The following is a 24,981-nucleotide window of genomic DNA, read 5'->3' as shown; positions in this document are numbered from 1 at the left end:
GAAGGGAATACTGCAAACCTAGTAACTCACCGCATTCGCGACTACCTTGTCGTGTTCGCGTAGGGTAAAGTCCCCCTGACCCCCAGCTCTCATTCGCGTTGCCGACTCTTCCTTAGCGTTGCACAAAAGGGAAGCCACCAATTTTTCTTCTTGGCGAATGCATGAATCCCTTCACATTCGCGAAGAACAAAACCAGAACCAATAACAGCAAAACAAGGAGAAATAACCCATAAACCATCCCGAAACCATCCCGAAACACACCCGAGACCTCCAGGACCCCGTCCAACCACACAAACAAGTCCCAAAATATAATATGAACCTTCTTGAAGCCTCATATCACACCAAACAATATCAAAACTATGAATCGACGATCGAAACCTTTCTTTAAAATTTCAAACATTCAAAATTGATGAACGCGTCTGAATCATACTTAAATTGTAACGACCCGGACAGTCGTTTTGAGAGTATTATCCCTGAACCCCTATTTAGTTCTTCCTATGTTTCATTTTGTAGTTTTGTGACTTTCCTGGGTGCTTGGTGTCGGGTTCGAGAGAGTTTCGGAGTGGAATGGGACCCATAGTCCCTAGATTGGAAGTTTAAGTTTTAGGAATTTACCATAGTTTGAATTGTATGACGACGACTCTGGAATGGAGTTTCGGCAGTTCTAGTAGCTCCATACGGTGATTTTGGTCTTAGGAGTATGTCCAGATATTTATTTGGAGGTTTGTAGGTTATTTCGGCGTTAATTGGCTAAAGTTGGAAAATTGGATGATTTTTGGAAAGTTTGACCGGGAGTGGACTTTTTGATATCGTGGTCGGATTACGATTCCGGAAGTTGGAGTAGATTTGTAATGTCAATTGTGACTTGTGTGCAAAATTTAAGTATAAGTTTCAGCGTCGAATGTAGAAGTTAGAAGTTCTAAAGTTTATTAGGCTTGAATCGATGTGCAATTTGTGTTTTTAACGTTGTTTCATGTGATTTGAAGGCTCGACTACGTTTGTATGATGTTTTAAGACTTGTTGGTATATTCAGATGGGATCCTGGGGGGCCTGAGTGTAATTTGGATTGAATCCAGAATAATATTGGACTTGTGGGAAAGCTGAAGCATTGTTGCGTCTGGTGCAATCGCACCTGCGCACTTTGGGCCGCAGAAGCGGCCATCAAGCTGCAGAAGCGGTTTGTGACCTGCCCGGTTGGGACCGCATATGCGGTTAGATTTTTGCAGAAGCGGACTTGCACATGCGATTGGGGAAGCGCAGAAGCGGAAAGTCCAGGAAGCCTGGTGATCGTAAAAGCAGACTTAGTCCGCAGGAGCGCGTGAGCAGAAGTGCTCCTATGTCGTAGGAGCGGAAGCGCAGATGCGCATTTTGGTCTGTAGAAGTGGAAGTTGCTTGGCCAAGTGAGAACCGCACATGCGATGGGAATTCCGTAGGTGCAAAGCCGCAGATGCGGCTATGGGTTCACATGTGCGACTTCACTGGGCAGAAATGGCCTAATTTCGAGGGTTTGATCTCACTTTGATTTTTGGACCTAGAGAGCTCAGTTTGTGGCAATTGTTCGACAGATTTGCAAGAAAATCATTCGGGTAATAAATTCTCACTCGGATTTGGCTATATTACACGAATCTATTATTGTTTTCATCATTTAATTAGTGATCTTAGTTGGAAATTTAAGGGAAAATTGGGAAAACTTCTTATGCCAAAGTTTGGGGATTCGAAAGGTGATTTGAGGTCGGATTTGAGTAATTCTTGTATGGTTTGACTCATTATCGAATGGGTGTTCGGATTTTATAATTTTGGTCAGGTACCGAGACGTGGGCCCGTGTAGACTTTTGGGGGCAATTTTTCAATTCTTTGCCAAAGTCGTAGTTTCATTATTTAAATTAGTTTCTTATTATTATATTTATAGTATGTAATTGTTTTGTCTAGATTCGAGTCGATCGGGGTTGGAAAGTAGAGGGAAAGGCATTCTTATTGATTGATTGAGTGAGATTTGAGGTAATGACTTGTCTAACCTTGTGTGGGGGGGAAATTCCCCTTAGGATTTGGTACTGTTATGGTAAATAGCAATATGTGAAAGCCGTGTACGCGAGGTGACGAGTGTGTACTTGGGCTAAATGTTGAAAATCCGGCTTGTGCTAAATAGTTCCTTTTATTCCCTTAATTGACTTACTCTAGCACGTGTATTCATCATGTTTAGCCTAATGTCACATGCCTACGTGTCTTATATCTTACTTGCAATTTGTGCAACATGCTTAGTTGAATTACCTGCCTTCTTGATATTGTAGTCATTCTTTAACTGTAGGATTCCTTGTTGTAATTTCATTATTCCTTTGTAATGTGTTGTTTTCTTGATTTTTATTGAGATAAATGATTGGTTGTGGCACGAGGTTTCTTCCATGCGAAGTGTTATTGTGGCATGAGGTTTCTACCGTGCGGAGTGTTATTGTGGCACGAGGTTTCTCCCATGCAGAGTGTTATTGTGGCACGAGGTTTCTTCCGTGCGAAGTGTTATTGTGGCACGGGTTTTCTACCGTGCGGAGTGTTATTGTGGCATGAGGTTTTTGCCATGCGGTTATCATTGTTTGTACGAGGTTCCTGCCATGCCGTTGTGAGATATTTACTTTTGGGACTACGAGGCGGTATCACGGGAGCACCTCTGTTGTTTACCTCTATTTGTTGTATTGTTGTTGTTTCTTAACTTGTAAGATTCTTGTTTCCTTACGTGTTGTAGTTGTCTTCTTGAATTCCGAGTTGTTATCTTCTGTGAATTTTTATTGTTACACCTCTTTGTCATCTAATTACATTATTATATCTCCTGCCTTGTTTTTTCTATTATTCCCAGTAGGGCCTGGACCTGACCTCGTCACTACTCTACCGAGGTTAGGCTTGGCACTTACTGGGTACCGTTGTGATGTACTCATACTACGATTCTGCATATGTTTTTGTGTAGATCTAGGTGTATCCTTTCAGCCTCGATATTAGTGCACTATATTGCTGCTTTGGAGACTTTAAGGTACATCTGCCCGCGTTCACAGGTCTTCAAGTCCTCTTCTATCCCGTTCTTTTCTTAATTCTTTACATTTTGATAGACAATGATGTATAGGATCGTTCCACACTGTATCTAGAGCTTGTGACTTATAATTCACCGGTTTTTGGGATATGTACATATTGAGCGGCAGGTTTCATTTTTACAGTTTGATATTAAGTTATTATTTAAGTTATTCCACATATTTGTTAGGCTTACCTAGTTTTAGAGACTAGGTGCCGTCACGACATCTTACGGAGAGAAATTTGGGTCGTGACATTTGGTATCATAGCACTAGGTTCATAGGTGTTATAAGTCACAAGCAGGCTTAGTAGAGTCTCACGGATCGGTACGGAGACGTCTGTGCTTATCTTCGGGAGGCTATGGAACTATTAGGAAAAACTTTACTTCTTTGATTCCTAGCCGTGCGAAATTTTCATTTCGAATTCTAAATTTATGTCTTTTTATTCTCTCAGAGATGGTGATGACACGTACAACTAGATCAGATGATCAGACACCCGCGCCCCTTGCTAGATTCGCGAGAGGCTGGTGCCGGGGTAGAGGCCGAGGACATCCATGTGGTGCGCAGCTAGAGCACCCGCACGAGATTCCATAGAGGAACCACCAGTAGCTACAGTTAAAGGGCAGGCACCTGAGTCACATGTTACTGCACTAGCCCTCCAGGAGACTCTCGCCCAGTTTCTAAGCATGTTCAGCACGTTGGCTCAGGCAGGATTGATACCACTTGCTCCTGCCACATCTCAGTCCATGGGAGAGGCATAGACTCCATCTGCCCGTATCCCAGAGCAGCGGGTCCAGGTCGACCATTTTCCAGAGGTCATACCAATGCAGCCGGTAGCTCCAATCTAGCCCGAGGTTAGGGCAGCAGTTTCTGAGGGGAGCAGCTCAGGCTCGAGAGCTACAATAAGTACAACCCACCTACTTTCAGTGGCTTGGAGTCAGAGAATGCCTAGGGTTTTCTTGAGGAGTGCCATTGTATCCTCCGTACTATGGGTGTTGCGGAGTCAAGTGGGGTTTCTTTCACTACGTTCTAGCTTAGAGGAGCGGCTTATCACTGGTGGAGAGCATACAAGTTGGGTAGTCCGGTCGAGGCAGCTTCACTCACTTGGACTCAGTTCTCAGATATGTTCTTGAGGGAGTATGTTCCCTAGAGTCTTAGAGATGCATGGTGCGCAGAGTTTGAGCAGTTGCGCTAGGGTTCTATGATCGTGTTAGAGTATGGAGTCAGATTCAATGATTTAGCTAGGAATGCACTAACCTTGGTTGCTACTATTCGGGAGCGGGTTCATCGATTTATTTAGGGGCTCAACCCTAATATCAGATTTAGAATGGCTCAAGAGTTGGAGATGGACATCGCACATAAGAAGGTGGTAGGGATCGCTAGGAGATTGGAGTGTATGTTGACTCGGGAGAGAGAGGAGAGGGAGACCAAGAGGTCTCGAGAGTCTGGAACATATAGTGGTACTCGTGCCCCAGCTGCAGCTCGTCAGGGTAGGGCCTATGTGGGTTGCCCTGTTCATTCAGCACTTCCAGCCGCCAGTGGTACTCTGTCCACTCCTAGGTGCCATGTTCCCTATTATGCGCCACCATTATCTAGTAGACCTCTTGCACGGGGTGATTTCAGTGGTCAGTCTAGCCGATCAGGCCCGAGCCAATCACAATAGCCACATCCTCCGATAGCTTGTTTTGAGTGTGGTGACATTTGTCATATAGTTAGGGATTGCCCCAGACTTAAGAGGGGTACACCTCCACAGACCACTCAGGCATCGTATGCTCTACCAGCTCCTCAGGCTATGGTTACAACACCAGCTACCACTCCAACTTCATAGCCAGCTCGAGGTGGAGGTCGGACAGGTAAATGTTGCCCTAGATGGGGAGGCCAGGCCAGATATTATGCCATTCCTGCTAGGAAGGAGGTAGTTGCATCTGAATATATCATCACGGGTATTGCTCCGGTTTGTCATAGAGATGCATGAGTCTTATTTGACCCAGGCTCCACGTATTCTTAGGTGTCATCTTATTTTGCTCTATATTTGGGTGTATCTTGTGATTGTTTGAGTTCTCTTATCTATATGTCTACACCCGTGGGTGATTCTATTATTGTTGACCGTGTGTATCGGTCGTGTTTGGTTGTTCTTAGTGATTTTGAGACCAGAGCTAATTTATTGTTGCTCAGTATGGTGGATTTCGATGTTATTTTGAGCATGGACTGGTTGTCACCCTATCACGTTGTCCTTGATTGTCACGCCAATACAATGACGTTGGTTATGCCAGGTCTACCGCGGCTAGAGTGGAGAGGTACCTTAGATTATATTCCTAGCAGGGTTGTCTCATTTCTAAAGGCTCAGTGGATGGTTGAGAAGGGGTGCGATATGTATCTGGCATATGTAAGGGAAGTTAGTGCTGACACTCCTACCGTCGAGTCAGTTTCGGTAGTAACGGATTATCCAGACGTATTTCCGGCGAATCTTTCGGGCATGCCACCTCATAGAGATATCGACTTTGGTATTGATTTGTTACCGGGCACTTACCCCATTTTTATTCCACCCTATCGTATGGCCCCATAGAGTTAAAATAATTAAAGGAATAGTTGCAAGAGTTGCTTGATAAAGGATTCATTCGGCCCAGTGTGTCGCCTTGAGGTGCTCCTATCTTGTTTGTAAAGAAGTCTATGCGAATGCGTATTGATTATCGCCGGTTGAACAAGGTTACATTGAAGAACAAGTATCCATTGCCATGTATTGATGAACTATTTGACCAGCTTCAGGGTTCTAGAGTTTTATCTAAGATCGACTTGCATTCAGGCTATCATCGGTTGAAGATTTGGGAGTCAGATATCCCGAAGACTACAGTTAGGACTCAGTATGGTCATTACGAGTTCCTTGTGATGTCTTCTAGGTTGACCAACGCCCCGCAAGTATTCATGCACTTGATGAATAGTGTATTTTAGCCCTACCTTGACTCTTTCTCCATTGTGTTTATTGACGACATTCTAGTGTATTTCCGGAGTCGGGAGGATCATGAGCAGCACCTGAGGTCTGTGCTTCACACCTTGAGAAAAAAGAGGCTATATGAAAAAATTTTGAAGTATGAATTCTGGCTAGTTTCAGTGACATTTTTGGGTTATGTAGTATCGAGTGAGGGGATCAAGGTAGATCCGAAGAAGATTAAAGTTGTGCAGAGTTGGCCCAGACCATCCTTAGCCACGGAGATCCGGAGTTTTCTTGGCTTTGCGGGGTATTACCGTCGATTTGTAGAAGGTTTCTCGTCTATTGCAGCACCTATAACCAGATTGACCCAGAAGGGTGCTCCGTTCAGGTGGACTGAGAAGTGTGAGGAGAGCTTTCAAAAGCTCAGGACTGCTTTGACTACAACCCCAGTGTTGGTATTGCCTACTGGTTCGGGGTCTTGTACGGTGTATTATTATGCGTCATGCATTGGTCTCGGGGCGGTGTTGATGCAGGATGGCAGGCTGATTGCTTACGCGTCTAGACAGCTGAAGGTTCATTAGAAGAACTATCATGTCCACGGCCTCGAGTTAGAAGATATTGTTCATGCCTTGAAGATCTGGCGGCACTACTTGTATGGTGTCCCTTGTGAGGTGTACACCGATCACCGAAATCTACAACATCTGTTTAAACAGAAGGATCTTAACTTGCGGCAGCGGAGGTGGTTGGAGTTGCTTAAGGATTATGATATCATCATTCTATATCATCCCAGGAAGGCCAATGTGGTGACTGATGCCTTGAGTCGCAAGGTGAAAAGTTTGGGCAGCTTAACATATTTACTGGTAGCAGAGAGGCCTTTAGCCTTGGATGTTCAGGCCTTGGCCAACCAGTTTATCAGATTAGATGTTTCCGAGCCGAGTCGAGTTTTGGCTTGTGTGGTTTCTCAGTCTTCTCTTTATGATCGTATCAGGGAGCGTTAGTATGATGACCCCCATTTGCTTGTCCTTAAGGATTCAGTTCAGCACGGTGATACCAAGGAAGTCACTATTGGAGATGACAGTATATTACGGATGCAGGGCAAGCTATGTGTGCCCAATGTAGATGATTTTCATGAGTTGATTCTCTAGGAGGCTCACAGTGTACTCCATTCATCCAGGTGCCGCAAAGATGTATCAGGACTTGAGGCAACACTATTGGTGGAGGCGAATGAAGAAGGACATAGTGGAGTATGTAGATCAGTGCCTAAATTGTCAGCAGGTGAAGTATGAGCATCAACGCCCAGGTGGATTGCTTCAAAAGCTAAAGATTCCAGAGTGGAAATAGGAGCAGATCACTATGGATTTCGTTGTTGGGCTCCCACGGACTCTGAGGAAGTTCGATGCAGTTTGGGTGATTGTGGATAAATTGACCAAGTCACCTCATTTCATTCATGTGGTTACTACTTACTCTTCGGAGTAGCTGGCTCAGGTTTACATTCGCGATATTGTTAGTCTTCATGGCGTGTCGGTATCTATCATCTCTGACTAGGGTACGCATTTTACATCGTGGTTTCTGTAGAGCCGTACATGATGAGTTGGGTACTCGGGTTGAGTTGAGTACAATATTTCACCCTCAGACGGGAGGACAGTCCAAGCGCACTATTCAGATATTGGAGGATATGCTTCGTGTGTGTGATAGATTTTGGGGGTTCTTGCCACTTATGGAGTTTGCCTACAACAACAATTATCATTCGAGCATTCAGATGGCCCCGTATAAGACTTTTTATGGTAGATTATGTCGGTCTCCAGTGGGTTGGTTCGAGTTGGGAGAGGCTAGGCTATTGGGTACAGACTTGGTTCAGGATGCCTTGGAAAAGGTTAAATTGATTCAGGGTCGACTTCGTATAGCCCAATCCAGACAGAAGAGTTATTCAGATTAGGAAGGTTCGCGACATCGCATTCATGGTTGGGGAGCGGGTCTTGCTCCAGGTTTCGCCCATGAAGGGTGTTATGATGTTTGGGAGGAAGGGTAAGTTAGCCTTAGGTATATCGGGCCTTTTGAGATTCTTGAGAGGATTAGAGAGGTAGCTTACAGACTTGCACTACCACCTAGTCTCTCTGCGGTTCATCTAATGTCCTATGTTTCCATGATCCGGAAGTATCACGGCGATCTGTCTCATGTGTTAGACTTCAGCTCAGTTCAGTTGGACAAGGATCTATCTTATGTTGAGGAGTCAGTGGCTATTTTGGACATCCATGTTCGAAAGTTGAGGTTAAAGAACATCACTTCAGTGAAGGTTCAGTGGAGGGGTCACCCGGTCGAGGAGGCGATGATCGAAACCTTTCTTTAAACTTTCAAACATTCAAACTTTGACGAACGCGTCCGAATCATACTTAAACTATAATGACCCGGTCGGTCGTTTTCAGAGCATTAGCCCTGAACCCCTATTTATTTCTCCCTCTATTTTATTTTGTGGTTTTGTGACTTGTCGGATTTGGGAGAGTTGAGTGGAATGGGACCCATAGTCTAGATTAGAAGTTTAAGTTCTAGGAATTTACTGTAGTTTGAATTGTATGAAGACGACTTCGGAATGGAGTTTCGACGGTTCTAGTAGCTCCTTAGGATGATTTTGGTCTTAGGAGCGTGTGCGGATGTTTATTTGAAGGTTCGTAGGCGTTAATTGGCGAAAGTTGGAAAATTGGATGATTTTTGAAAGTTTAACCAAGAGTGGACTTTTTGATATCGGGATCGGATTCCTATTTCGGAAGTTGGAGTAGGTCTGTAATGTCCATTGTGACTTGTGTGCAAAATTTGAGATCAATCGGACTTGATTTGATAAGTTTCGACGTCGAATGTAGAAGTTCTAAAGTTCATTAGGCTTGAATCGATGTGAAATACATGTTTTAACGTTGTTTGATATGATCTGAAGACTCGACTAAGTTCGTATGATGTTTTAAGACTTGTTGGTATATTTGGATGGGGTCCCGGGTGCCTCGGGTGTGATTCGGATTGAATCTGGAATAATATTGGACTTGTGGAAAAGCTGAAGCATTGTTGTATCTGGTGAAATCGCACCTACGCACTTTGGACCGCATGTGCGACACCGTAGAAGCGTCCTTCAAGCCACAAAAGTGGTTTGTGGTCTGCCCAGTTGGGACCATAGAAGCGGACTCGCACATGCGATTGGGGAGCGCACAAGCGGAACGGCCAGGAAGGCCTGGTGATCGCAAAAACGGACTTAATCCGCAGGAGCGTGTGCGTAGAAGCGCTCCTATGTTGCAGGAGCGGAAGCGCAGATGCATATTTTGATCTGCAAAAATGGAAGTTGATGGGCTAAGTGAGAACCGCACCTGAGATGGGAATTCCACAGGTGCGGAGCCGCAGATGCGACTACGGGTTCACAGGTACGACTTCACTCGGCAGAAAAGGCCTAATTTCGAGGGTTTGATCTCACTTTGATTTTTGGACCTAGAGAGCTCAGTTTGTGGCCATTGTTCGATAGATTTGCAAGGAAATCATTGGGGTTAGAAATTTTCACTCGGATTTGGCTATATTACACGGATCTATTGTTGTTTTCATCATTTAATTAGTGTTCTTAGTTGGAAACTTGAGGAAACTTTGGGAAAACTTCTTAGGCTAAAATTTGGAGATTTGAAAGGCGATTTGAGGTCGGATTTGAGTAATTCTTGTATGGTTGGACTCGATATCGAATGAGTATTAGGATTTTTTAATTTTGGTCGGGTACCGAGACATGAGCCCAGGTCTACTTTTTGGGGAGATTTTTCAATTCTTTGCTAAAGTGGTAGTTTCATCATTTAAATTAGTTTCTTATATTTATATTTATAGTATGTAATTATTTTGGCTAGATTCGAGCCGATTGGAGTTGGAAAGTCGAGGGAAAGGCATTCTTATTGATTGATTGAGAGAGATTTGAGGTAAGTGACTTGTCTAACCTTGTGTGGGGGGAAATTCCCCTTAGGATTTGGTACTGTTATGGTAAATTACAATACGTGAAGGCCATGTACACGAGGTGACGAATGCGTACTCGAGGTAAATGTTGAAAATTTGGTTTTTGGTAAATAGTTCCTTTTATTCGCTTAATTGAGTTACTTTAGTACATGTAGTCATTATGTTTAGCCTAATGTCACATGTATACGTGTCTTATCTCTTACTTGCAATTTGTGCAACATGCTTAGTTTAATTACCTGCCTTCTTGATTTCGTATTTATTCTTTAACTGTAGGATTCCTTGCTGTAATTTCATTGTTCCATTGTTATGTGTTGTTTTCATGATTTTTGTTGAGATAACTGATTGGTTGTGGCACGAGGTTTCTTCCATGTGGAGTGTTATCGTGGCACGAGGTTTCTTCCATGCGAAGTGTTATTATGGCACGAGGTTTCTACCGTGCGGAGTATTATTGTGGCACGAGGTTTCTCCCGTGTGGAGTGTTATTGTGGCACGAGGTTTCTTTCGTGCGGAGTGTTATTGTGGCACAAGGTTTCTGCCTTGCGGTTATCATTGTTTGCACGAGGTTTCTATCGTGCTGTTGTGAGATATTTGCTTTTTGGACTACGAGGCGGTATCTCGGGAGTGCCCATATTGTTTACCTCTATTTGCTATATTGTTGTTGTTGTTGTTTCTTAACTTGTAAGATTCTTGTTTACTTACGTGTTGTAGTTGTCTTCTTGAATTCTAGGTTGTTATCTTCTGTGAATTTCTATTGTTACACCTCTCTGTCATCTAATTACATTATTATATCTCCTGCCTTATTTTTCCTATTATTCCAGTAGGGCCCTGACTTGACCTCGTCACTACTCTACCGAGGTTAGGCTTAGCACTTACTAGGTACCGTTGTGATGTACTCATACAACGCTTTTGCATATGTTTTTATGCAGATCCAGGTGCATCCTATCAGCCTCGATATTAGTGCATTGTGTTGTTGCTTTGGATACTTCAAGGTACACCTGCTCGCGTTCATAGGCCTTAGAGTCCCCTTCTATCCCGTTCTTTTCTTATTTCTTTACATTTTGATAGACAGTGATGTATAGGAGCATTCCACACTGTATCTAGAGCTTGTGACTTATAATTCACCAGGTTTTGGGATTTGTACATGTTGAGCGGCAATTTTCATTTATATAGTTGTTGATGTTTGCTATTTAAGTTATTATTTCAGTTATTCGCATATTTGTTAGGCTTACCTAGTCTTAGAGACTAGGTGATGTCACGATATTTTACGGAGGGAATTCGGGTCGTGACATAAACATTCTGAAATGACGCCAAACTTTACGTACAATTCACAAATCATGATACAAACCTATTTCAAGGCTTGGAACCCCAAACGGACATCGATAACACCAAAATTCACTTCAAACCAAACTTAAAGAACTTGAAAAACACCAATGCTCCAACTTTCAACATTAAGCGCTGAAATGCTCACGGATCATCCGAAACCCGATCCGAACACACTTTCAAGTCCAAAATCATCATACGAACTCATTGAAACTTTCAAATCCCGATTTTGAGGTCGTTTACTCAAAGGTTAAATATTGGTCAACTCTTCCAACTTAAAGCTTCCGAATTGATAATTGTCTTTCCAAATCAACTCCGAACTTCCCGAAATTCAATTTTGACCACACGTACAAGTCATAAAATATGAAGTGAAGCTACTCACTTTCTCAAACCGCCAAACGACACACTAGAGCTCAAAATGATCGATCGGGTCGTTACAAAAACAAGCTAGGAAAATTCTAAGAAGTCTACCTACGGCAGGGAAACCCAAAGTCATTGCCTTACAATGTCAAGATCTTTACAAAATCTCTTATGATGAACCACGTGAAGATTTTATAGCTTTTAAAAAGACTCATATAAATATACGTGTACAAAAAGAGAAGAAGAAGATTATGGCATTCGAAGCCACTATATTTGAATATGAAAATGAAGAAGAAGAAGAAGAAGAAGAAGAAGGATGTGAACAAGATGAAAACATAGCAATGTTATCAAGGGTGGTATCAAATATGATGAGAAGAATCAGAGACAGAAAAAAGGGCAAGCAGTTTTTCATAAAAGGAAGACCGGCAAGTGAAAATGAGAGAAATGATGGAAGATGCTATGAATGTGAAAAATATGATCATGTACAAGTTGAATGCCCGGATCTAAAGAAGAAAATCGACAAAGGTTTTCATAAGAAGAAATCCTTTAGAGCATAGAGTGATGAAGAAGAATTCGATGGTAAAAAAATAGCTAACATGTGTTTCATGGCATTTGGAGAAAGTGATGATGGTGAATTAGACAATGAGAAAAATTCAAATCTAGGTTTGATTGCAATTGGAGAAACGAGTGAGGTACGCACTTGTCATAAATATAATTAACTTCAAGAATTTATTGATTTATCTCTTATAGATCTTGAAAAATATCTTCATGAACTTCTAAAGATTCAAAGAGAAGAAGGATTGGAACTAAAACTTGTGGTTTGTGAAATTGAAAGAGACATGCTTCAAGAAAAAATCTATGAACTCCAGCTGCAGTTAAATGGGTTATGAAAGTCAACCAGTCACAACTCTGTTAAGTCAAATAAGTTGACTAATCATAGAGATTCCAGAAAGAAACCTTTTACTGGATCTCATGAAGGATCTAAACAGAGCCCTCCAGCATGTTTTATTATGGCAAATTCGGTGATATTTCTAACCATTGCAGGTTCAAAAATAAAAAGGAGTGGGTTTGGAGACCCAAATCAACCTTTGAGGATACTAGCTCAAAGTCTAACAAAAAAGGACCCAAAAAAGATTAGGTACCTAAGAAAATATAATTTGTTAATTTTATAGAAACACCGCAAGAAAAACAGAAGATAAAAGTGGTATCTTGACACAGCATGTTCAAGACACATGATTAGTAACAAATAACTTTTCAAACCCGTCACAAAGCTAGATGGAGGATCGGTCACATTTGGAGATAATTTTAAAGGAAATACCATTGGCGTTGGTAAATTCCCGCTAATCTCATCAGGTGATATAAATGAGGTATACCTTTGTGGATGAACTAGGATACAATCTACTAAGTATTAGTTAGCCATGCGACAATGAATATGAGGTACACTTTAAGAAGACTGACTGGTCAATTATTGATGAATCATGTAATTCAATTCTTTATGGAAGTAGAGATAAAAATATTTTTACTCTCAGTAAAAATAGACAATATTGATAATCATATTTGCTTAGCATTCATGGGTGATGATCCTTGGTTATGGCACGAGAAATTAGATCATGCTAGCATGCTTTCCATTAAAAAACTTTCAAAATAAAATTTGGTCATTGGTCTTCCAAAATTGAATATTTTAAAAATATCATATTTGCGATGCATGCCAACTGGGCAAACATATTAGATTTTCTTTTAAACCAAAAGACATTGTTTCCACATCAAAACCTCTGCAACTATTGCATATAGACCTTTTTGGACCCACTAGGATTTCTAGCATAAATAACTAGAAATACGCTTTTGTTATTGTTGATGATTATTCTCGTTTCACTTGGGTTATTTTCCAGAGTCGCAAGGATGGGGCACTAAAGAAATTTGAAGCATTTTGCAAGAAAGCCCAGCGGGAAAAAAGTTAGTATATCTCCACTATAAGAAGTGATCATGGAGGAAAATTTGAAAGCAATGCTTCTGAAGCATTTTGCAATGAACAAGGAATCGCCCATAATTTCTCATTCTCATGATCTCCTCAACAAAACGGAACAATTGAAAGGAAAAATAGAACTCTTCAAAACATGGACAAAATAATAATGGAAAAAAAGTTCCTTGGGTCTGTTAGATGAATCCAGTCCACATTTATTGACTGAATTTAGAGGCATCCCTTGGGTCAATCTCTTAGAAAAATACTTGCCTCAATTAAAAGAATATCTCAATCTTGCTCACAATCAATAATGATCTTGTTGACTGAAAATAACTCAAAACATCAACCACTGCCTATATGAAGAACTCGAAGAAGGAGAGAACTATGCACAACTTCAAACACAAGCTTTCTACATCTTTTTAGTTCTTAGTCAAACACGGTATTATTGAGTGTACTAGTGTCTCACAAGATAGAAAAAAGGAAAACAATCAAGAGGCTGTGTCAAAAGCTTGACAAACATTCAATTGTACATCGTTGGTGGTCAACGAAGGAAAATCACGACCATTGTAACAAATAATTTTTGAAGATCTAAGAAAATGCTTGTGATCCAAGAAAACTGGATGTAAGTACTACACCGTTACACGAATCGATATAATTTTTTTATTTTATTTATTCTGTCTTTGTTTAGTTCTCTTCATTGTTATTCTGCTCTAACCTAGTTTTTGTAGGAAAACGAGTCCACTAATATCATAGTTGGTCACCTAATTTTTTTAAATTTGGCACAACTTGCCCTCCCCTCAAGTGTTTTTCTTTGTGAGTTGAATAAGAGTTTTCAATGAAAAACACCTTCCAAGCTATTATTTTATGATTGTTTTTTTAAAAAACGTTGTGCAAAACTTAAACAAGCAATCATTTTGAAAATATTTTTATTAGAAACTCCAGAAAGATTTTCACAAAAGAATTGCATAACCAATAAAGCGGCTACTTCTCCAAAACATTTGGAAAAGTAACTACATTTTGTATACATGTCCAAATAGTGGCTAGCCCATGCAAATAACACATTATTCTTGCAAAACCAACTAAACAAATGGAGAGACAAATTCTAAGGAATGATATCATGAAAGGCCATACGATTCTGCTCAAGGCCCACATTAAGAATATCGATATCGCAAAACCCCTTAAACCCCGCCATCACCTCTTTCCCCTAACATCTCCACCAAATTCTCTTCTCCAAAACACACACACACACACACACACACACACACACACACACACAAAAATCCAATAATGGGTTTCTTCGACCTCAACATACCATATTACGAATCCGATCGAAACATCACAAACAAAACCGCCCTAAAAGCCACACGCCTCAAGCTCACCGTCAAAGCAATGGAACTCGGCTACACAGGAATCGCCTACAACCGTACGATCAAAGGCGTAATGTCCGAATCAGACCGTTGTTCTATCACCTTATTCCCTGTGTCTTCTATTCTCAAACTTGCTCCTTCACTTGCCTCCTCCGTTGAGTTCCGTAGAAAACTCTTAAACGTCCCCGTTTCCTCCCCGTTCCGTCAGTACACGCGCTTAACTGTTATGGTTGATAGCTCGGCTCAGGCTTCGGCTCTTAATTCGGGGAATCCTATTTTGAAAAGCTATGATTTTGTTGCGGTTAGACCCCTCAATCAGCTTGCATTTGAACAGGCTTGCCAGGTTTCCGAGGTTTGTTGATTAATTTGAATTTTCCGTTTTCCTGCTGTGAGATGAAGCATTGAATAATTATTGGATGTTAGTTTATTTAAGTATGAGCTAGACGCGGATCCACCAGTTTAAATAGTTGTATTATCACTTTTAGCCCGCGCTAGAAACTTTTTAAAGATAATAGCCGAAAAAGTGTATAAATTTTGTATTATTTTTGTATATAACATACAAAATGTATATATATACAAAAAATATACAAATTTTATACATTTTTTCGGCTATTGTTTCTTAGAGCGACTATATAGTGGGTGCGGTGTACCCACCCAGGGGCGTATCTATGTGTTGGAGCATGAGGCACGTGAACTCATGGTCCTCTCTCTTATACCATGTAATAATGTTATATTTTTTAAAAATTGTTTAAATATATATATGTGCATCCAAACTCAAAGAGTCTTATGGTTCAATGATTATTGGGTGTACCTTTGCAATTCAATTCTCAGTTTGTAGGCATGTTTAGTGTCCCCTCTTGTGGTTTAATTAAGTTTTCTTTATTTGGTTTATTCATTCAAAATTTCCAAATCTAACACATTGAAATCGTTGATCTCCCTTTGTCATCGCAAAATTTTATATTATTAATACTAATAGCAGTAGATGATATAACATAGTTCAATGACTTCGGTATTTTTGAAGTGGAGGAATATATGTTAAAAATCTCTAAAATTGTAAGAAAAAATTTAACTTTAACCTATAATTTCTAGATAGTAATGGACTTGTGGTAAGACCCTAAAGGTTGAACCCATCAAATATAAATCCTAGATTTCCTCTTTGTAATAGTTTACCAATCTTCTTGGAATCCTGGATCCGCCTCTGACCAATGTGGTCATTTAGAGTCGGTGCAATAAATTCTGATTAGAAAAAATGCAAAAAATGCTATACCTGGAAGCTTGCTTCTGTTAAGGGGATTCAACAACATATATGTATTTTTAACCTATTTGCACAAAATAATTTTCGAATTCCTTACCTTTAGCTCTACCATTGTGCTCACTATTTCCTTTTTAGCTGTGGTCGTAACTTAGCATACCTATGTACTTTTAATTAAAATAATTTGAAGTTGTGTGCCCCCTCAGTTTTGACCTATGTTACTCGGATTCTTCAAAAATGTTGTTGGGTGCGTGTCGGATCCTCCAAATTTAGTGCATTTTTGGAGGATCTGACACGGGTGCAGCAGCATTTTCGGAGAGTCCGAGCAACATAGGTTTTGACTGGGCGTGGAGTTAAAGATATGCATTTTGAGGAATATATTATATTAGTGGTAGTGAGACAAAATAGTGTAGTAACGGTTGAATAGTTAGTTTGATAGAGAAAACATGACATTGAGTTTTAAAGTTTGAATAGTTTAATCAATTTTGAATAGTTGAATGAATTTAAATAATTGGAAATTATTGAAGTTGGATAGAAATTGAATGATTGTACATTTTGGAAGATCTCAAAATAGAAAGAGGGTCTTAAAAGTTGAAATAGTGTGTGTGTGTGTTTGCGTGTGTATTAAGAACCAAAGGCGTCGCCCACGTTGTAGATTGGAAAAAAGGGGCATAAATGCATTGCACACTGCACATTTGAGCTGCTTCCCAGGCTTCAGAGGTTTGTTGAATAATAGCGATACTACTCTTTTCTGCTGAGATTGAAGATTCATGGAGTATTTGGTAGTTCAATAAAGTACGAGTTAGAGACAGTTCCAATATTTTGAACCAGTGGTAGCATGCTTTCACTACCAGTTTGTGCTTATTGGTGTGGAATAGCATTAGTATATGCCTCTGAGAAGTTTTGAACTATGCATGTAAAGTTTGAGTAAAAAAACTTGTAAATCAGTCACTGGTACACCATGCACGATAAAAGGGCAATACAGGTGAATACTTATGACTATAGGTTAGAACTGTATGATGCATTATACACCATGCACTAGCAGCCATACATTGTCTGTAATTGATGGAGCATTTTTTATTCGACAAATAATAAATGTGTTGGTTGGGACTAGTCAAAAGTTTTGTTGCTATTATCTGCCTATATTTCCTTGGAGACTTTAGATGTTGGCATTCTCGTGTGTATGCATATCTCTTACATCATTTTTTTGCTTACCTCCTTTTCAACTTTTAGGTGGACATAATTGCTATTGATTTCTCAGAGAAGTTGCCATTTAGGTTGAAGCAATCTATGGTTAAAGCTGCAATTCAGGTGTGCCCTTTATGAATGTATTATGTTATTCATGAGACTATTCTTAATGCATGTGCACTTCATGAAATATTGGTATGATAACCTATTGATAAATTGAAAGGGGAAGTTCGAGTGAGTCTAAGGCTATGGAGTTATGATGGGTCATTTCGCCAAGGCTCTTTGGGAAAGACTGTTCAATGACATATTTTTGAACCCTAGGAATTCTGATTAAACTGAAGCAGTCACTTTAATATAATGGACAATGGTAGTTCTGACTACTACTTTTTATTCATTTTGAATAATGGTTGGAGAGGACTTGGCATGTGTGAGTAAAAGTTGGGTTCTCAATATATTATGATTTCGTTTTTCAGTGTTAGTAAGTGTGTTCTCCTAAAAAGAAGAGGAGCCTTGGAGAGACGGTAAAGTTGTCTTCATGTGATTTATAGATCACAGGTTGGATCCACGGAGTCCGCCACTGACGCTTGCGTTAGGGGAGACAACCTACATCACACCCCCTTGTGGTGCGGCCCTTCTCCGGATGATTTGTTTCACCGAGTAGGCCATGACAAACTTTTATTAGAGAAAAAGTGATTTGCTCCCTTGATTTTATACCTATCAAGAAAAAAAAAGAAGAAAGCCTTTCCCTTAATTTTATTCTGGTGACCTGTGATTCTGCTTTTGGTTTATTTTGCTTTCTCCTTGGCGGACAAAACATTGCGTAACCTGGCCCTATAAAATCCAATCATATGAGCACAAGTTATTCCAGATCACAGTTTGCAAATATATGAAACAATTTTACTATGACGAGGACCTGCTGGCAGCACGGCATTTTGTCCACAACCCCAATACAAAATTTTCAATGCTAGAAGCGGAACATGACATGATAAAGATTTATGTTTCTATGGAGGTTATACACAAGGGATGTAGAATAGATGGTTATCCAAAATATAGTGATCAGCATTGGGAACTTCCCATGCACATATCATCCAAACTATGCCCCTCTATACAAATATTTGGGTACATGCTCCTTTTGTCAGTATGTGAGTTTTGTTGGCATGCTATTTCCTCTTTTTGGTCAGTATATATGGATGAGGTAAACCAATGGCCTGAAGGTGCTTATAATTCTTTCTTAAGATAGCAGGCGAATTTGTTGATGATTAAGTCTTGCGACAAGGTTGAGAACAGACGTCCATGGAAGCAATTGAATCTCCATACTTAACATTATGTAAATCATGTTCATATGTTTATTTTGCTAAAGGGACAAGAAAGGAGCTATATGCTGATGAATTAACATTATTGCCAGTGAAATTCCTTGGGAAGGGATCTCTATGTTCATTTGGCTGTGCAATTTGATTCCTTACAGATACATTGGTTTCACTTCTGTCCAGGGATTTTGATATGCTTAAATCTTAATCACCAAGATGGGTGAATGAAAACTAATGCGTTGGAGAAATAATATTCATTGCTTCATCAAAAAAGAAAAAAGAACCAAAATAGTGGAGGAACTTCTTAACTTCAAGGAAAAAAATGAGTTGCATCCAGGGATAGTTGCTCATGGAGTGGTGAATGCTTGAATTTAGCTGAACCACAATTTAATTTGAGCTCTTTATGGTGTTTCAGGATGATTGACAAATTTGTTGTTTTTTTAACTGCAGCGTGGAGTGTATTTTGAGATTACTTACTCCAGTCTTATTTTGGATTCCCAAATGAGGAGGCAAATGATATCTAATGCTAAGGTTAGTCCAAGAAATTCTGGTTTAATTCTTTTCTATTTGGTTTTTATAGGTGGTAGAGTATGGGTTTAAGAGAAGACATGGAATCCTCTTGACAATAACTAAAACAGTCGAGAACTTTTCAACCTATAACTATGGTTACTATGTGTTTGTGGGTCAATAGGGACTAGGGAGTGAATTATAGAACAGTTAGGAGAATCAATCATTGGTTCATGTTGAACTGACAAGAACAAATGCATGTTATTATCTAATAAGCTTAAGACTACTCAAGCTCTAGTTCGACTACATTTTCCTTTCTTTTTCCTTTTACCACAACAGCAACAAGTAAGCCCCTTCCCAGGCTAGTTGGGTCAGCTATATGAATCCTCACTATCCATTTCGCTCCTCTTAGACTTGTCTTTATTTGTTTTTTTTAAAGATAAATTAGCTCATAGGTTCTTTTACACAGATTCCATATGCCAAATTTAAAGTGGCTTCTGAACATTTCCTGAGTTTTGATGGGTTGCATCATTGCTTCTATTTCATCCTGTTTGTTGAGTAGTTGACTCAAATTTATATTTTCCAACTTACCACATATGTAAATATACCTTTATTAGCTAGAAACTCCGCTTGATAAAAATTGGAAGTCTTGTACCTTGAAATATAAATCCCTTTGATGAGGTAAGCTCGATCTTTTGGAGAAAACGATTCATAAGCCTTCAACAGGATAAGAAACTTGAGAGGATCGACGAAGCTGAGAGCAGGATCCAGAATTGGCGGCGTTGCCTTTTCTGGAAATCTTTGTCTGAATTTGGTTGGATCTAAAGGCAGTTGGCGTGCATCTTAGACTTTTACGAGGCTATGTTTCTTAGAATTTTAGATGCTATACTCACAATACACACTGACTTCATCCTATCTTGCTCATGGATTTGAAAATAACACCAGCGCAAAATGATTCTGCTAACCTGGCTAGGGTCCAAAAATTGGAAAATTTAGGGAGCACATTGCATATTTACAAGTTAAGCATATAGCAAAGACATTGATTGTCAGTAAACCATAGAAGGAAGCAAAATGTAGGCAAATACTGTTAAATGAAACTAGACATCTTATAGCAGATCGTAAACCTCAAGATTCAGTAGCAAGGTAGAAGTTTTTGCTTTCATGTTATGAAACACGCACCGCGAAGCATCTTAGCAGACACCAGTGCTCCTCCAGGCACTCTTTCTAGGGTAAGGTGAAACTAGTCAGACATTCTGGAAAGGTTTTTCCAGATATTAAAAAAGAATATATTCATTCTAATTTAGGAGTTACGATTTTGTATTTTTTTTTCTGACGCCGGTGTGTTGAATCTACTCTGATCTAATTGCTAAATCTCCAGCTGCTGGTGGATTGGACTCGAGGAAAGAATCTTCTTTTCTCAAGTGCTGCTCCTTCTGTAACGGAACTTAGGGGGCCGCATGATGTAGCAAATTTGGCATCTTTGCTCGGGCTCCAACTGGAACGTGCTAAAGCAGCGCTTTCCAAAAATTGTAGGTAACTTACAGAAACTTCATTATTTATTATTCACACTCTTGCCCGACGAATGTTGAAGTTTTCTATTCCCTGGCAGAACTGTTTTAACTAATGCATTAAGAAAAAAGTGTTATCACAAGGAGGCAATTAAGGTTGAACTAATAACTTCGGGTGCCAAGAAACCTGAATTTGATGATTGGCTCATTTGGGATCCTATCTCTAGTGGTGAGGGCGATTTGCTGTTAGACGACATCAAGAAATCTTTCTCAGTCTCAAGCAATGTATCAAAAAATGTGAAACGCATTGATTTTAGTTCTGTTGTGAATAACCTGCCTTCACATGGACTCCAAATTAAAGATTTAATATCTGCGACAGAGCTGGGGCAGGAGCCTCTGGATACTATTGCAGAATTGGCTGGTGTTAAGGAGGATGAGATGGCTCTTCCGACTTCTGGGATATCAGAACGACCAGGTGGTGTCAAATTTCCACCTGAAGAAGGTTCACCTGTAGGAGATGATCTGCAGAAAATCCATCAGGCCTCTGGCTCTGAAGAAGTTAAGGTGCCATGTTTGTTCATTGCTCCTCTAAATGATGCTGATAATTTGGAAAAAGAAAAGGAAAGTGATAGAATTGCCGAGGATATGAAATGTACGGAGAAGTTAGACATAAAAGATACATCTGGGACCAAAATTCATGATTTGCAAACAGGAACTTCTACAGCTAGTTGTGATGGATACATTCTTTTGCCAGATAGTGCGACAATTCGTGCCTGCAGAAAAGATATTGAAGTCAAGGAAAATAGTATGATTGAAAATGACGAAATGAAAATTACAAATAACTATACCTCTTCTGAGAACAAAGTGCATGATTTGCAACCTGGAACTTGTTCTGCTAGTGGTGAAGGGTATGCTGTTTTACCGGAGAGTGCAGCAAACTACACTTGCAGAAGAGATAATGAAGTCACCCTCTCTGTTGATTCTTCCTTACCAGATATTTTCACCGTCTCAAAGGATGGAACTTCCACTGGTTCATCTGGTCAACAGCTTGGGACCTTCAACAGCTTCCACACAGATTTCTGTGATCAAAATGGTGCATTTGGTGGTGTCTCGCTTGAGGCACAACTTAATAATAAATCAACAGAGAAAGAGCAATCTAGGGAGATGAGATATCATTCTGCTACCTTAGCTGATAATGAGCTTAGTAATTCAATGGAAGTTGATAATGAGAATTTGGTTGTTGACAATCTGCCAGTCAAAGATGTTTCAGAGGGAGAGCTGAAGCACACCGACAATAACATTGGACTAAGTTATCAGATCATGGGTGGATCTCTATCAGGTATATATAAATTATTTTATGAGTACCAAATAATTGTAGCATCATTATATGTTGAGTCAGCAATATCTGTCATTCGATCAACCCAAGCATGTTGGTGCTTACTGGTCATTATTAGCATTTGATTCCTTGCCGTGGTCCTAAGTTGATTCTCCAAATTCATTTCTCCTTATGATTGGATTGATGTTTGGAGAGGGATGGTCCGGGGCTTTCAAAATCGATGGCTCTGCATAGTCTCTTTTCCTTCAAGTACTTGGTTACCACTTTTTTTTGTTTGAATTCTATAAGCAATAATTATCTTTTTCTGGTCTGTGCTTCCGATAAAATATCTTTTGAGCATCTTCTACTTCAGGTGAAAAACATATGGTTAACACTTCCATCAATCTATTGCAGGGAATATGAAACGTAGGACATCTTATCGACCTTCTTTGTTTCCTTTCAAACGCTTGCTGAGTCATAGGGCTTCCAAGTGGAAGGCTCAGAAGTTGAATCAGTTTACGACTTTGTGAGGTTTGTCTGATTGTTTATTTATGTCAATTGACAAGTGTAAGATTATTGATGATGCAATTACATGTGATCAGTTTGATTAAGTTTATATTAGGCAGTTGAAGAAGAAAGCATTTTCCTACTGTCTGGTGTCTTTTCATATTGTTGCTATTCCCTATTCCCTCTCAATTGCTTCTTAGATGAGGCCGAGCCCTCTAGCAGTAGCTTCCAATACTTACGTTTGACATTTGACCTTGTCAATCGTCTTTATTTCTGTGTTATCTATTCTGTTTTCCCCTTCTTTTTCCTTTTTCCTATCTTGGTTGTTTATGGTTTTAAAGGATGTAACTTTTTAGAGGGAATTTTTTTTGACAAGTGCAAAAGTTATAGGTGTTTGGGTTTGAAGGATCTAATGTTTTTCTTTTCTGTTTATGCATTTTGCCACCTCCAAGCAACATCATATTTTATGAGGTTTCTGCATATAAGCGCCCGTAGTATATATTCATAGTTTCTTGAGTACTTCAGGTTCCTGTCCTTTATCGCCCCCCCCCCCCCCCGCGCGAAAAAAAAGGAGAATAAGAAAAGAATTTGTCTCCTCTCTACATTAGGTAATTCTTCGTTTTCCTGCTGTGTAATTCTTTATTAGTAGCTTTGGCTGATTTAGGCAGATAGGATGAAACATTAGGGATAGAGAAGTACACATGTAAATAATGTGGACCTATAGTATTTTTTATTAGTAGCTAAGAATTTGCCGTGTTGTGCCATCTCAACGCTTTGGTCCAGTAGTGAGAGCGCAGAACATGATGTGTGTTACGCGCATGTCATGAGTTTTGAACCATGTACAAACAAAAGCCTTATATTTAAGTGGAGATAGATAAATGGGCGGATCCATTATTGGCCGAGTTTGAAACCGTGTGGTAGCTTACCCTTGGGAATTTCTCGGTTATCAAAATAAACCAACCAAAAATAGAAAAAAGGATTGGCTTTGTTGTGAGCCTTTATCAGCTCAGAATTAGACACTCTCTTAGTTTCTCTTAATCTAAGCTCTAGATTTTTGCAATTGTTTTGCTAGGTTTGATGTTTGCTCCTCATATACATGCCCTGAGTTTTTGAAATAGATTTTCAGCATAAGATTCACGACTCGTGCACATCACATGGGAAAATAAGTTAGGTTATGATGAAGCTGATTAATTGTCTATAAGCTAAGTTGCTCGAACTCTTCACTTTCAGTGCCACACCCGTGTCAATACGATGTGGGTATGGGTGATGTGGGTATGGGATCCGTATCTCTAGTCAACTGATTTTGGGTACTTTGACCAAAATCATCGGAGAAATTCGGGACAAATATTTTGAAATCAAAACAGAAGCTAGGGTGAAATTGAAGAAAATAGAATACCTTGTATATAAAAATTTATATTTCAGTCCTTTTCCTTTCATCTCCTTCTCAGATACTCATGTTGAGTAATATTTTTTCCTTCTTGGAATACCTTGTAAATTTCACACAATGTCTCATAATTTAGACATAATATTATAACTTTATTTTTAGATATTTGAAGTATTTTTTGCCGAATCCCCCCACCTGTATCCTTACCCCCGAATCTTAAATTTTAGATCATTGAAGGATCCGACCTCTAGATTTGCACCCGTATCGAGGTCGAACCCACGTCCGAGCAACTTGGTCTAGGTATTTTCTTTTTACCGACAAGAGTGTGTTGCTCTAGTGGTAAGCACCCTCCACTTCCAATCAAGAGGTTGTGAGTTCGAGTCATCCCAAGAGCAAGGTGGGGAGTTCTTGGAGGGAGGGAGCCGAGGGTCTATCGGAAACCTCTCTACCCCAGGTAGGGGTAAAGTCTGCGTACACACTACCCTCCCCAGATCCACTAGTGGGATTATACTGGGTTGTTGTATCTTCTTTTTATTAGATTATTTCTCTTGCGGACAAAAGCCCTTGGGAATTTCTCGATTATCAAAACAAACAAACCAAAAGAGTAAAAGAAAAAAGAATTGGCTGTGTTGTGAGCCAGTATTTTCGTTCTTAGTTTCTCTTAATCTAAGCACTAGATTCTTGCAATTGTTTTACTACATTTGATGCCCTGAATTTTTTATATAGATTTCCAGCATAAGATTCATTACTCGTGCACACCACATGTGGAGAGGTGTTAGGTTATGCTGAAGCTGATTAGAAGTCTACAACTAGTAAATACACATTGATAGTAGCCTTAATCTGAGTCCTCATTTAGATTCAAGTTCTGATAGGCTGTCAATTTTCTTATGATTATAATAATGTTTCAAGTCATGATTCAATAACATGCGACACCAAATGATTTGCTTAAAGGAATATCACTTGTGTTTATTTTAAAAAGGTAGATCCTGTATGCCCTTTGGTGGTGGCGGTTGTATCTTATGGGTTGTTTGGTAGTTCTAGGATATCTTATGGGATTATAA

At 39.8% G+C, this 24,981-nt stretch overlaps 1 protein-coding gene across 1 annotated transcript; it reads left to right on the top strand.

Annotated features, from left to right (window-relative positions):
- Window positions 1-14,726: 14,726 nt before the first annotated feature.
- Window positions 14,727-22,678, top strand: LOC107765292 (uncharacterized). Its single transcript, XM_016583918.2, has 6 exons — window positions 14,727-15,304; window positions 17,438-17,515; window positions 19,150-19,230; window positions 20,585-20,739; window positions 20,816-22,053; window positions 22,444-22,678. The coding sequence occupies exons 1-6, from the start codon at window positions 14,873-14,875 to the stop codon at window positions 22,557-22,559; spliced, it is 2,100 nt and encodes a 699-aa protein (XP_016439404.2). The 5' UTR covers window positions 14,727-14,872; the 3' UTR covers window positions 22,560-22,678.
- The last annotated feature ends 2,303 nt before the right edge of the window (window positions 22,679-24,981 follow it).

This window comes from Nicotiana tabacum, chromosome 17, assembly GCF_000715075.1.
Source record: "Nicotiana tabacum cultivar K326 chromosome 17, ASM71507v2, whole genome shotgun sequence".
In the NCBI taxonomy this organism is placed as follows: domain Eukaryota; kingdom Viridiplantae; phylum Streptophyta; class Magnoliopsida; order Solanales; family Solanaceae; genus Nicotiana; species Nicotiana tabacum.
Note: the sequence above shows the minus strand (reverse complement) of the source record. Positions and strands in the feature narration are given on the sequence as shown.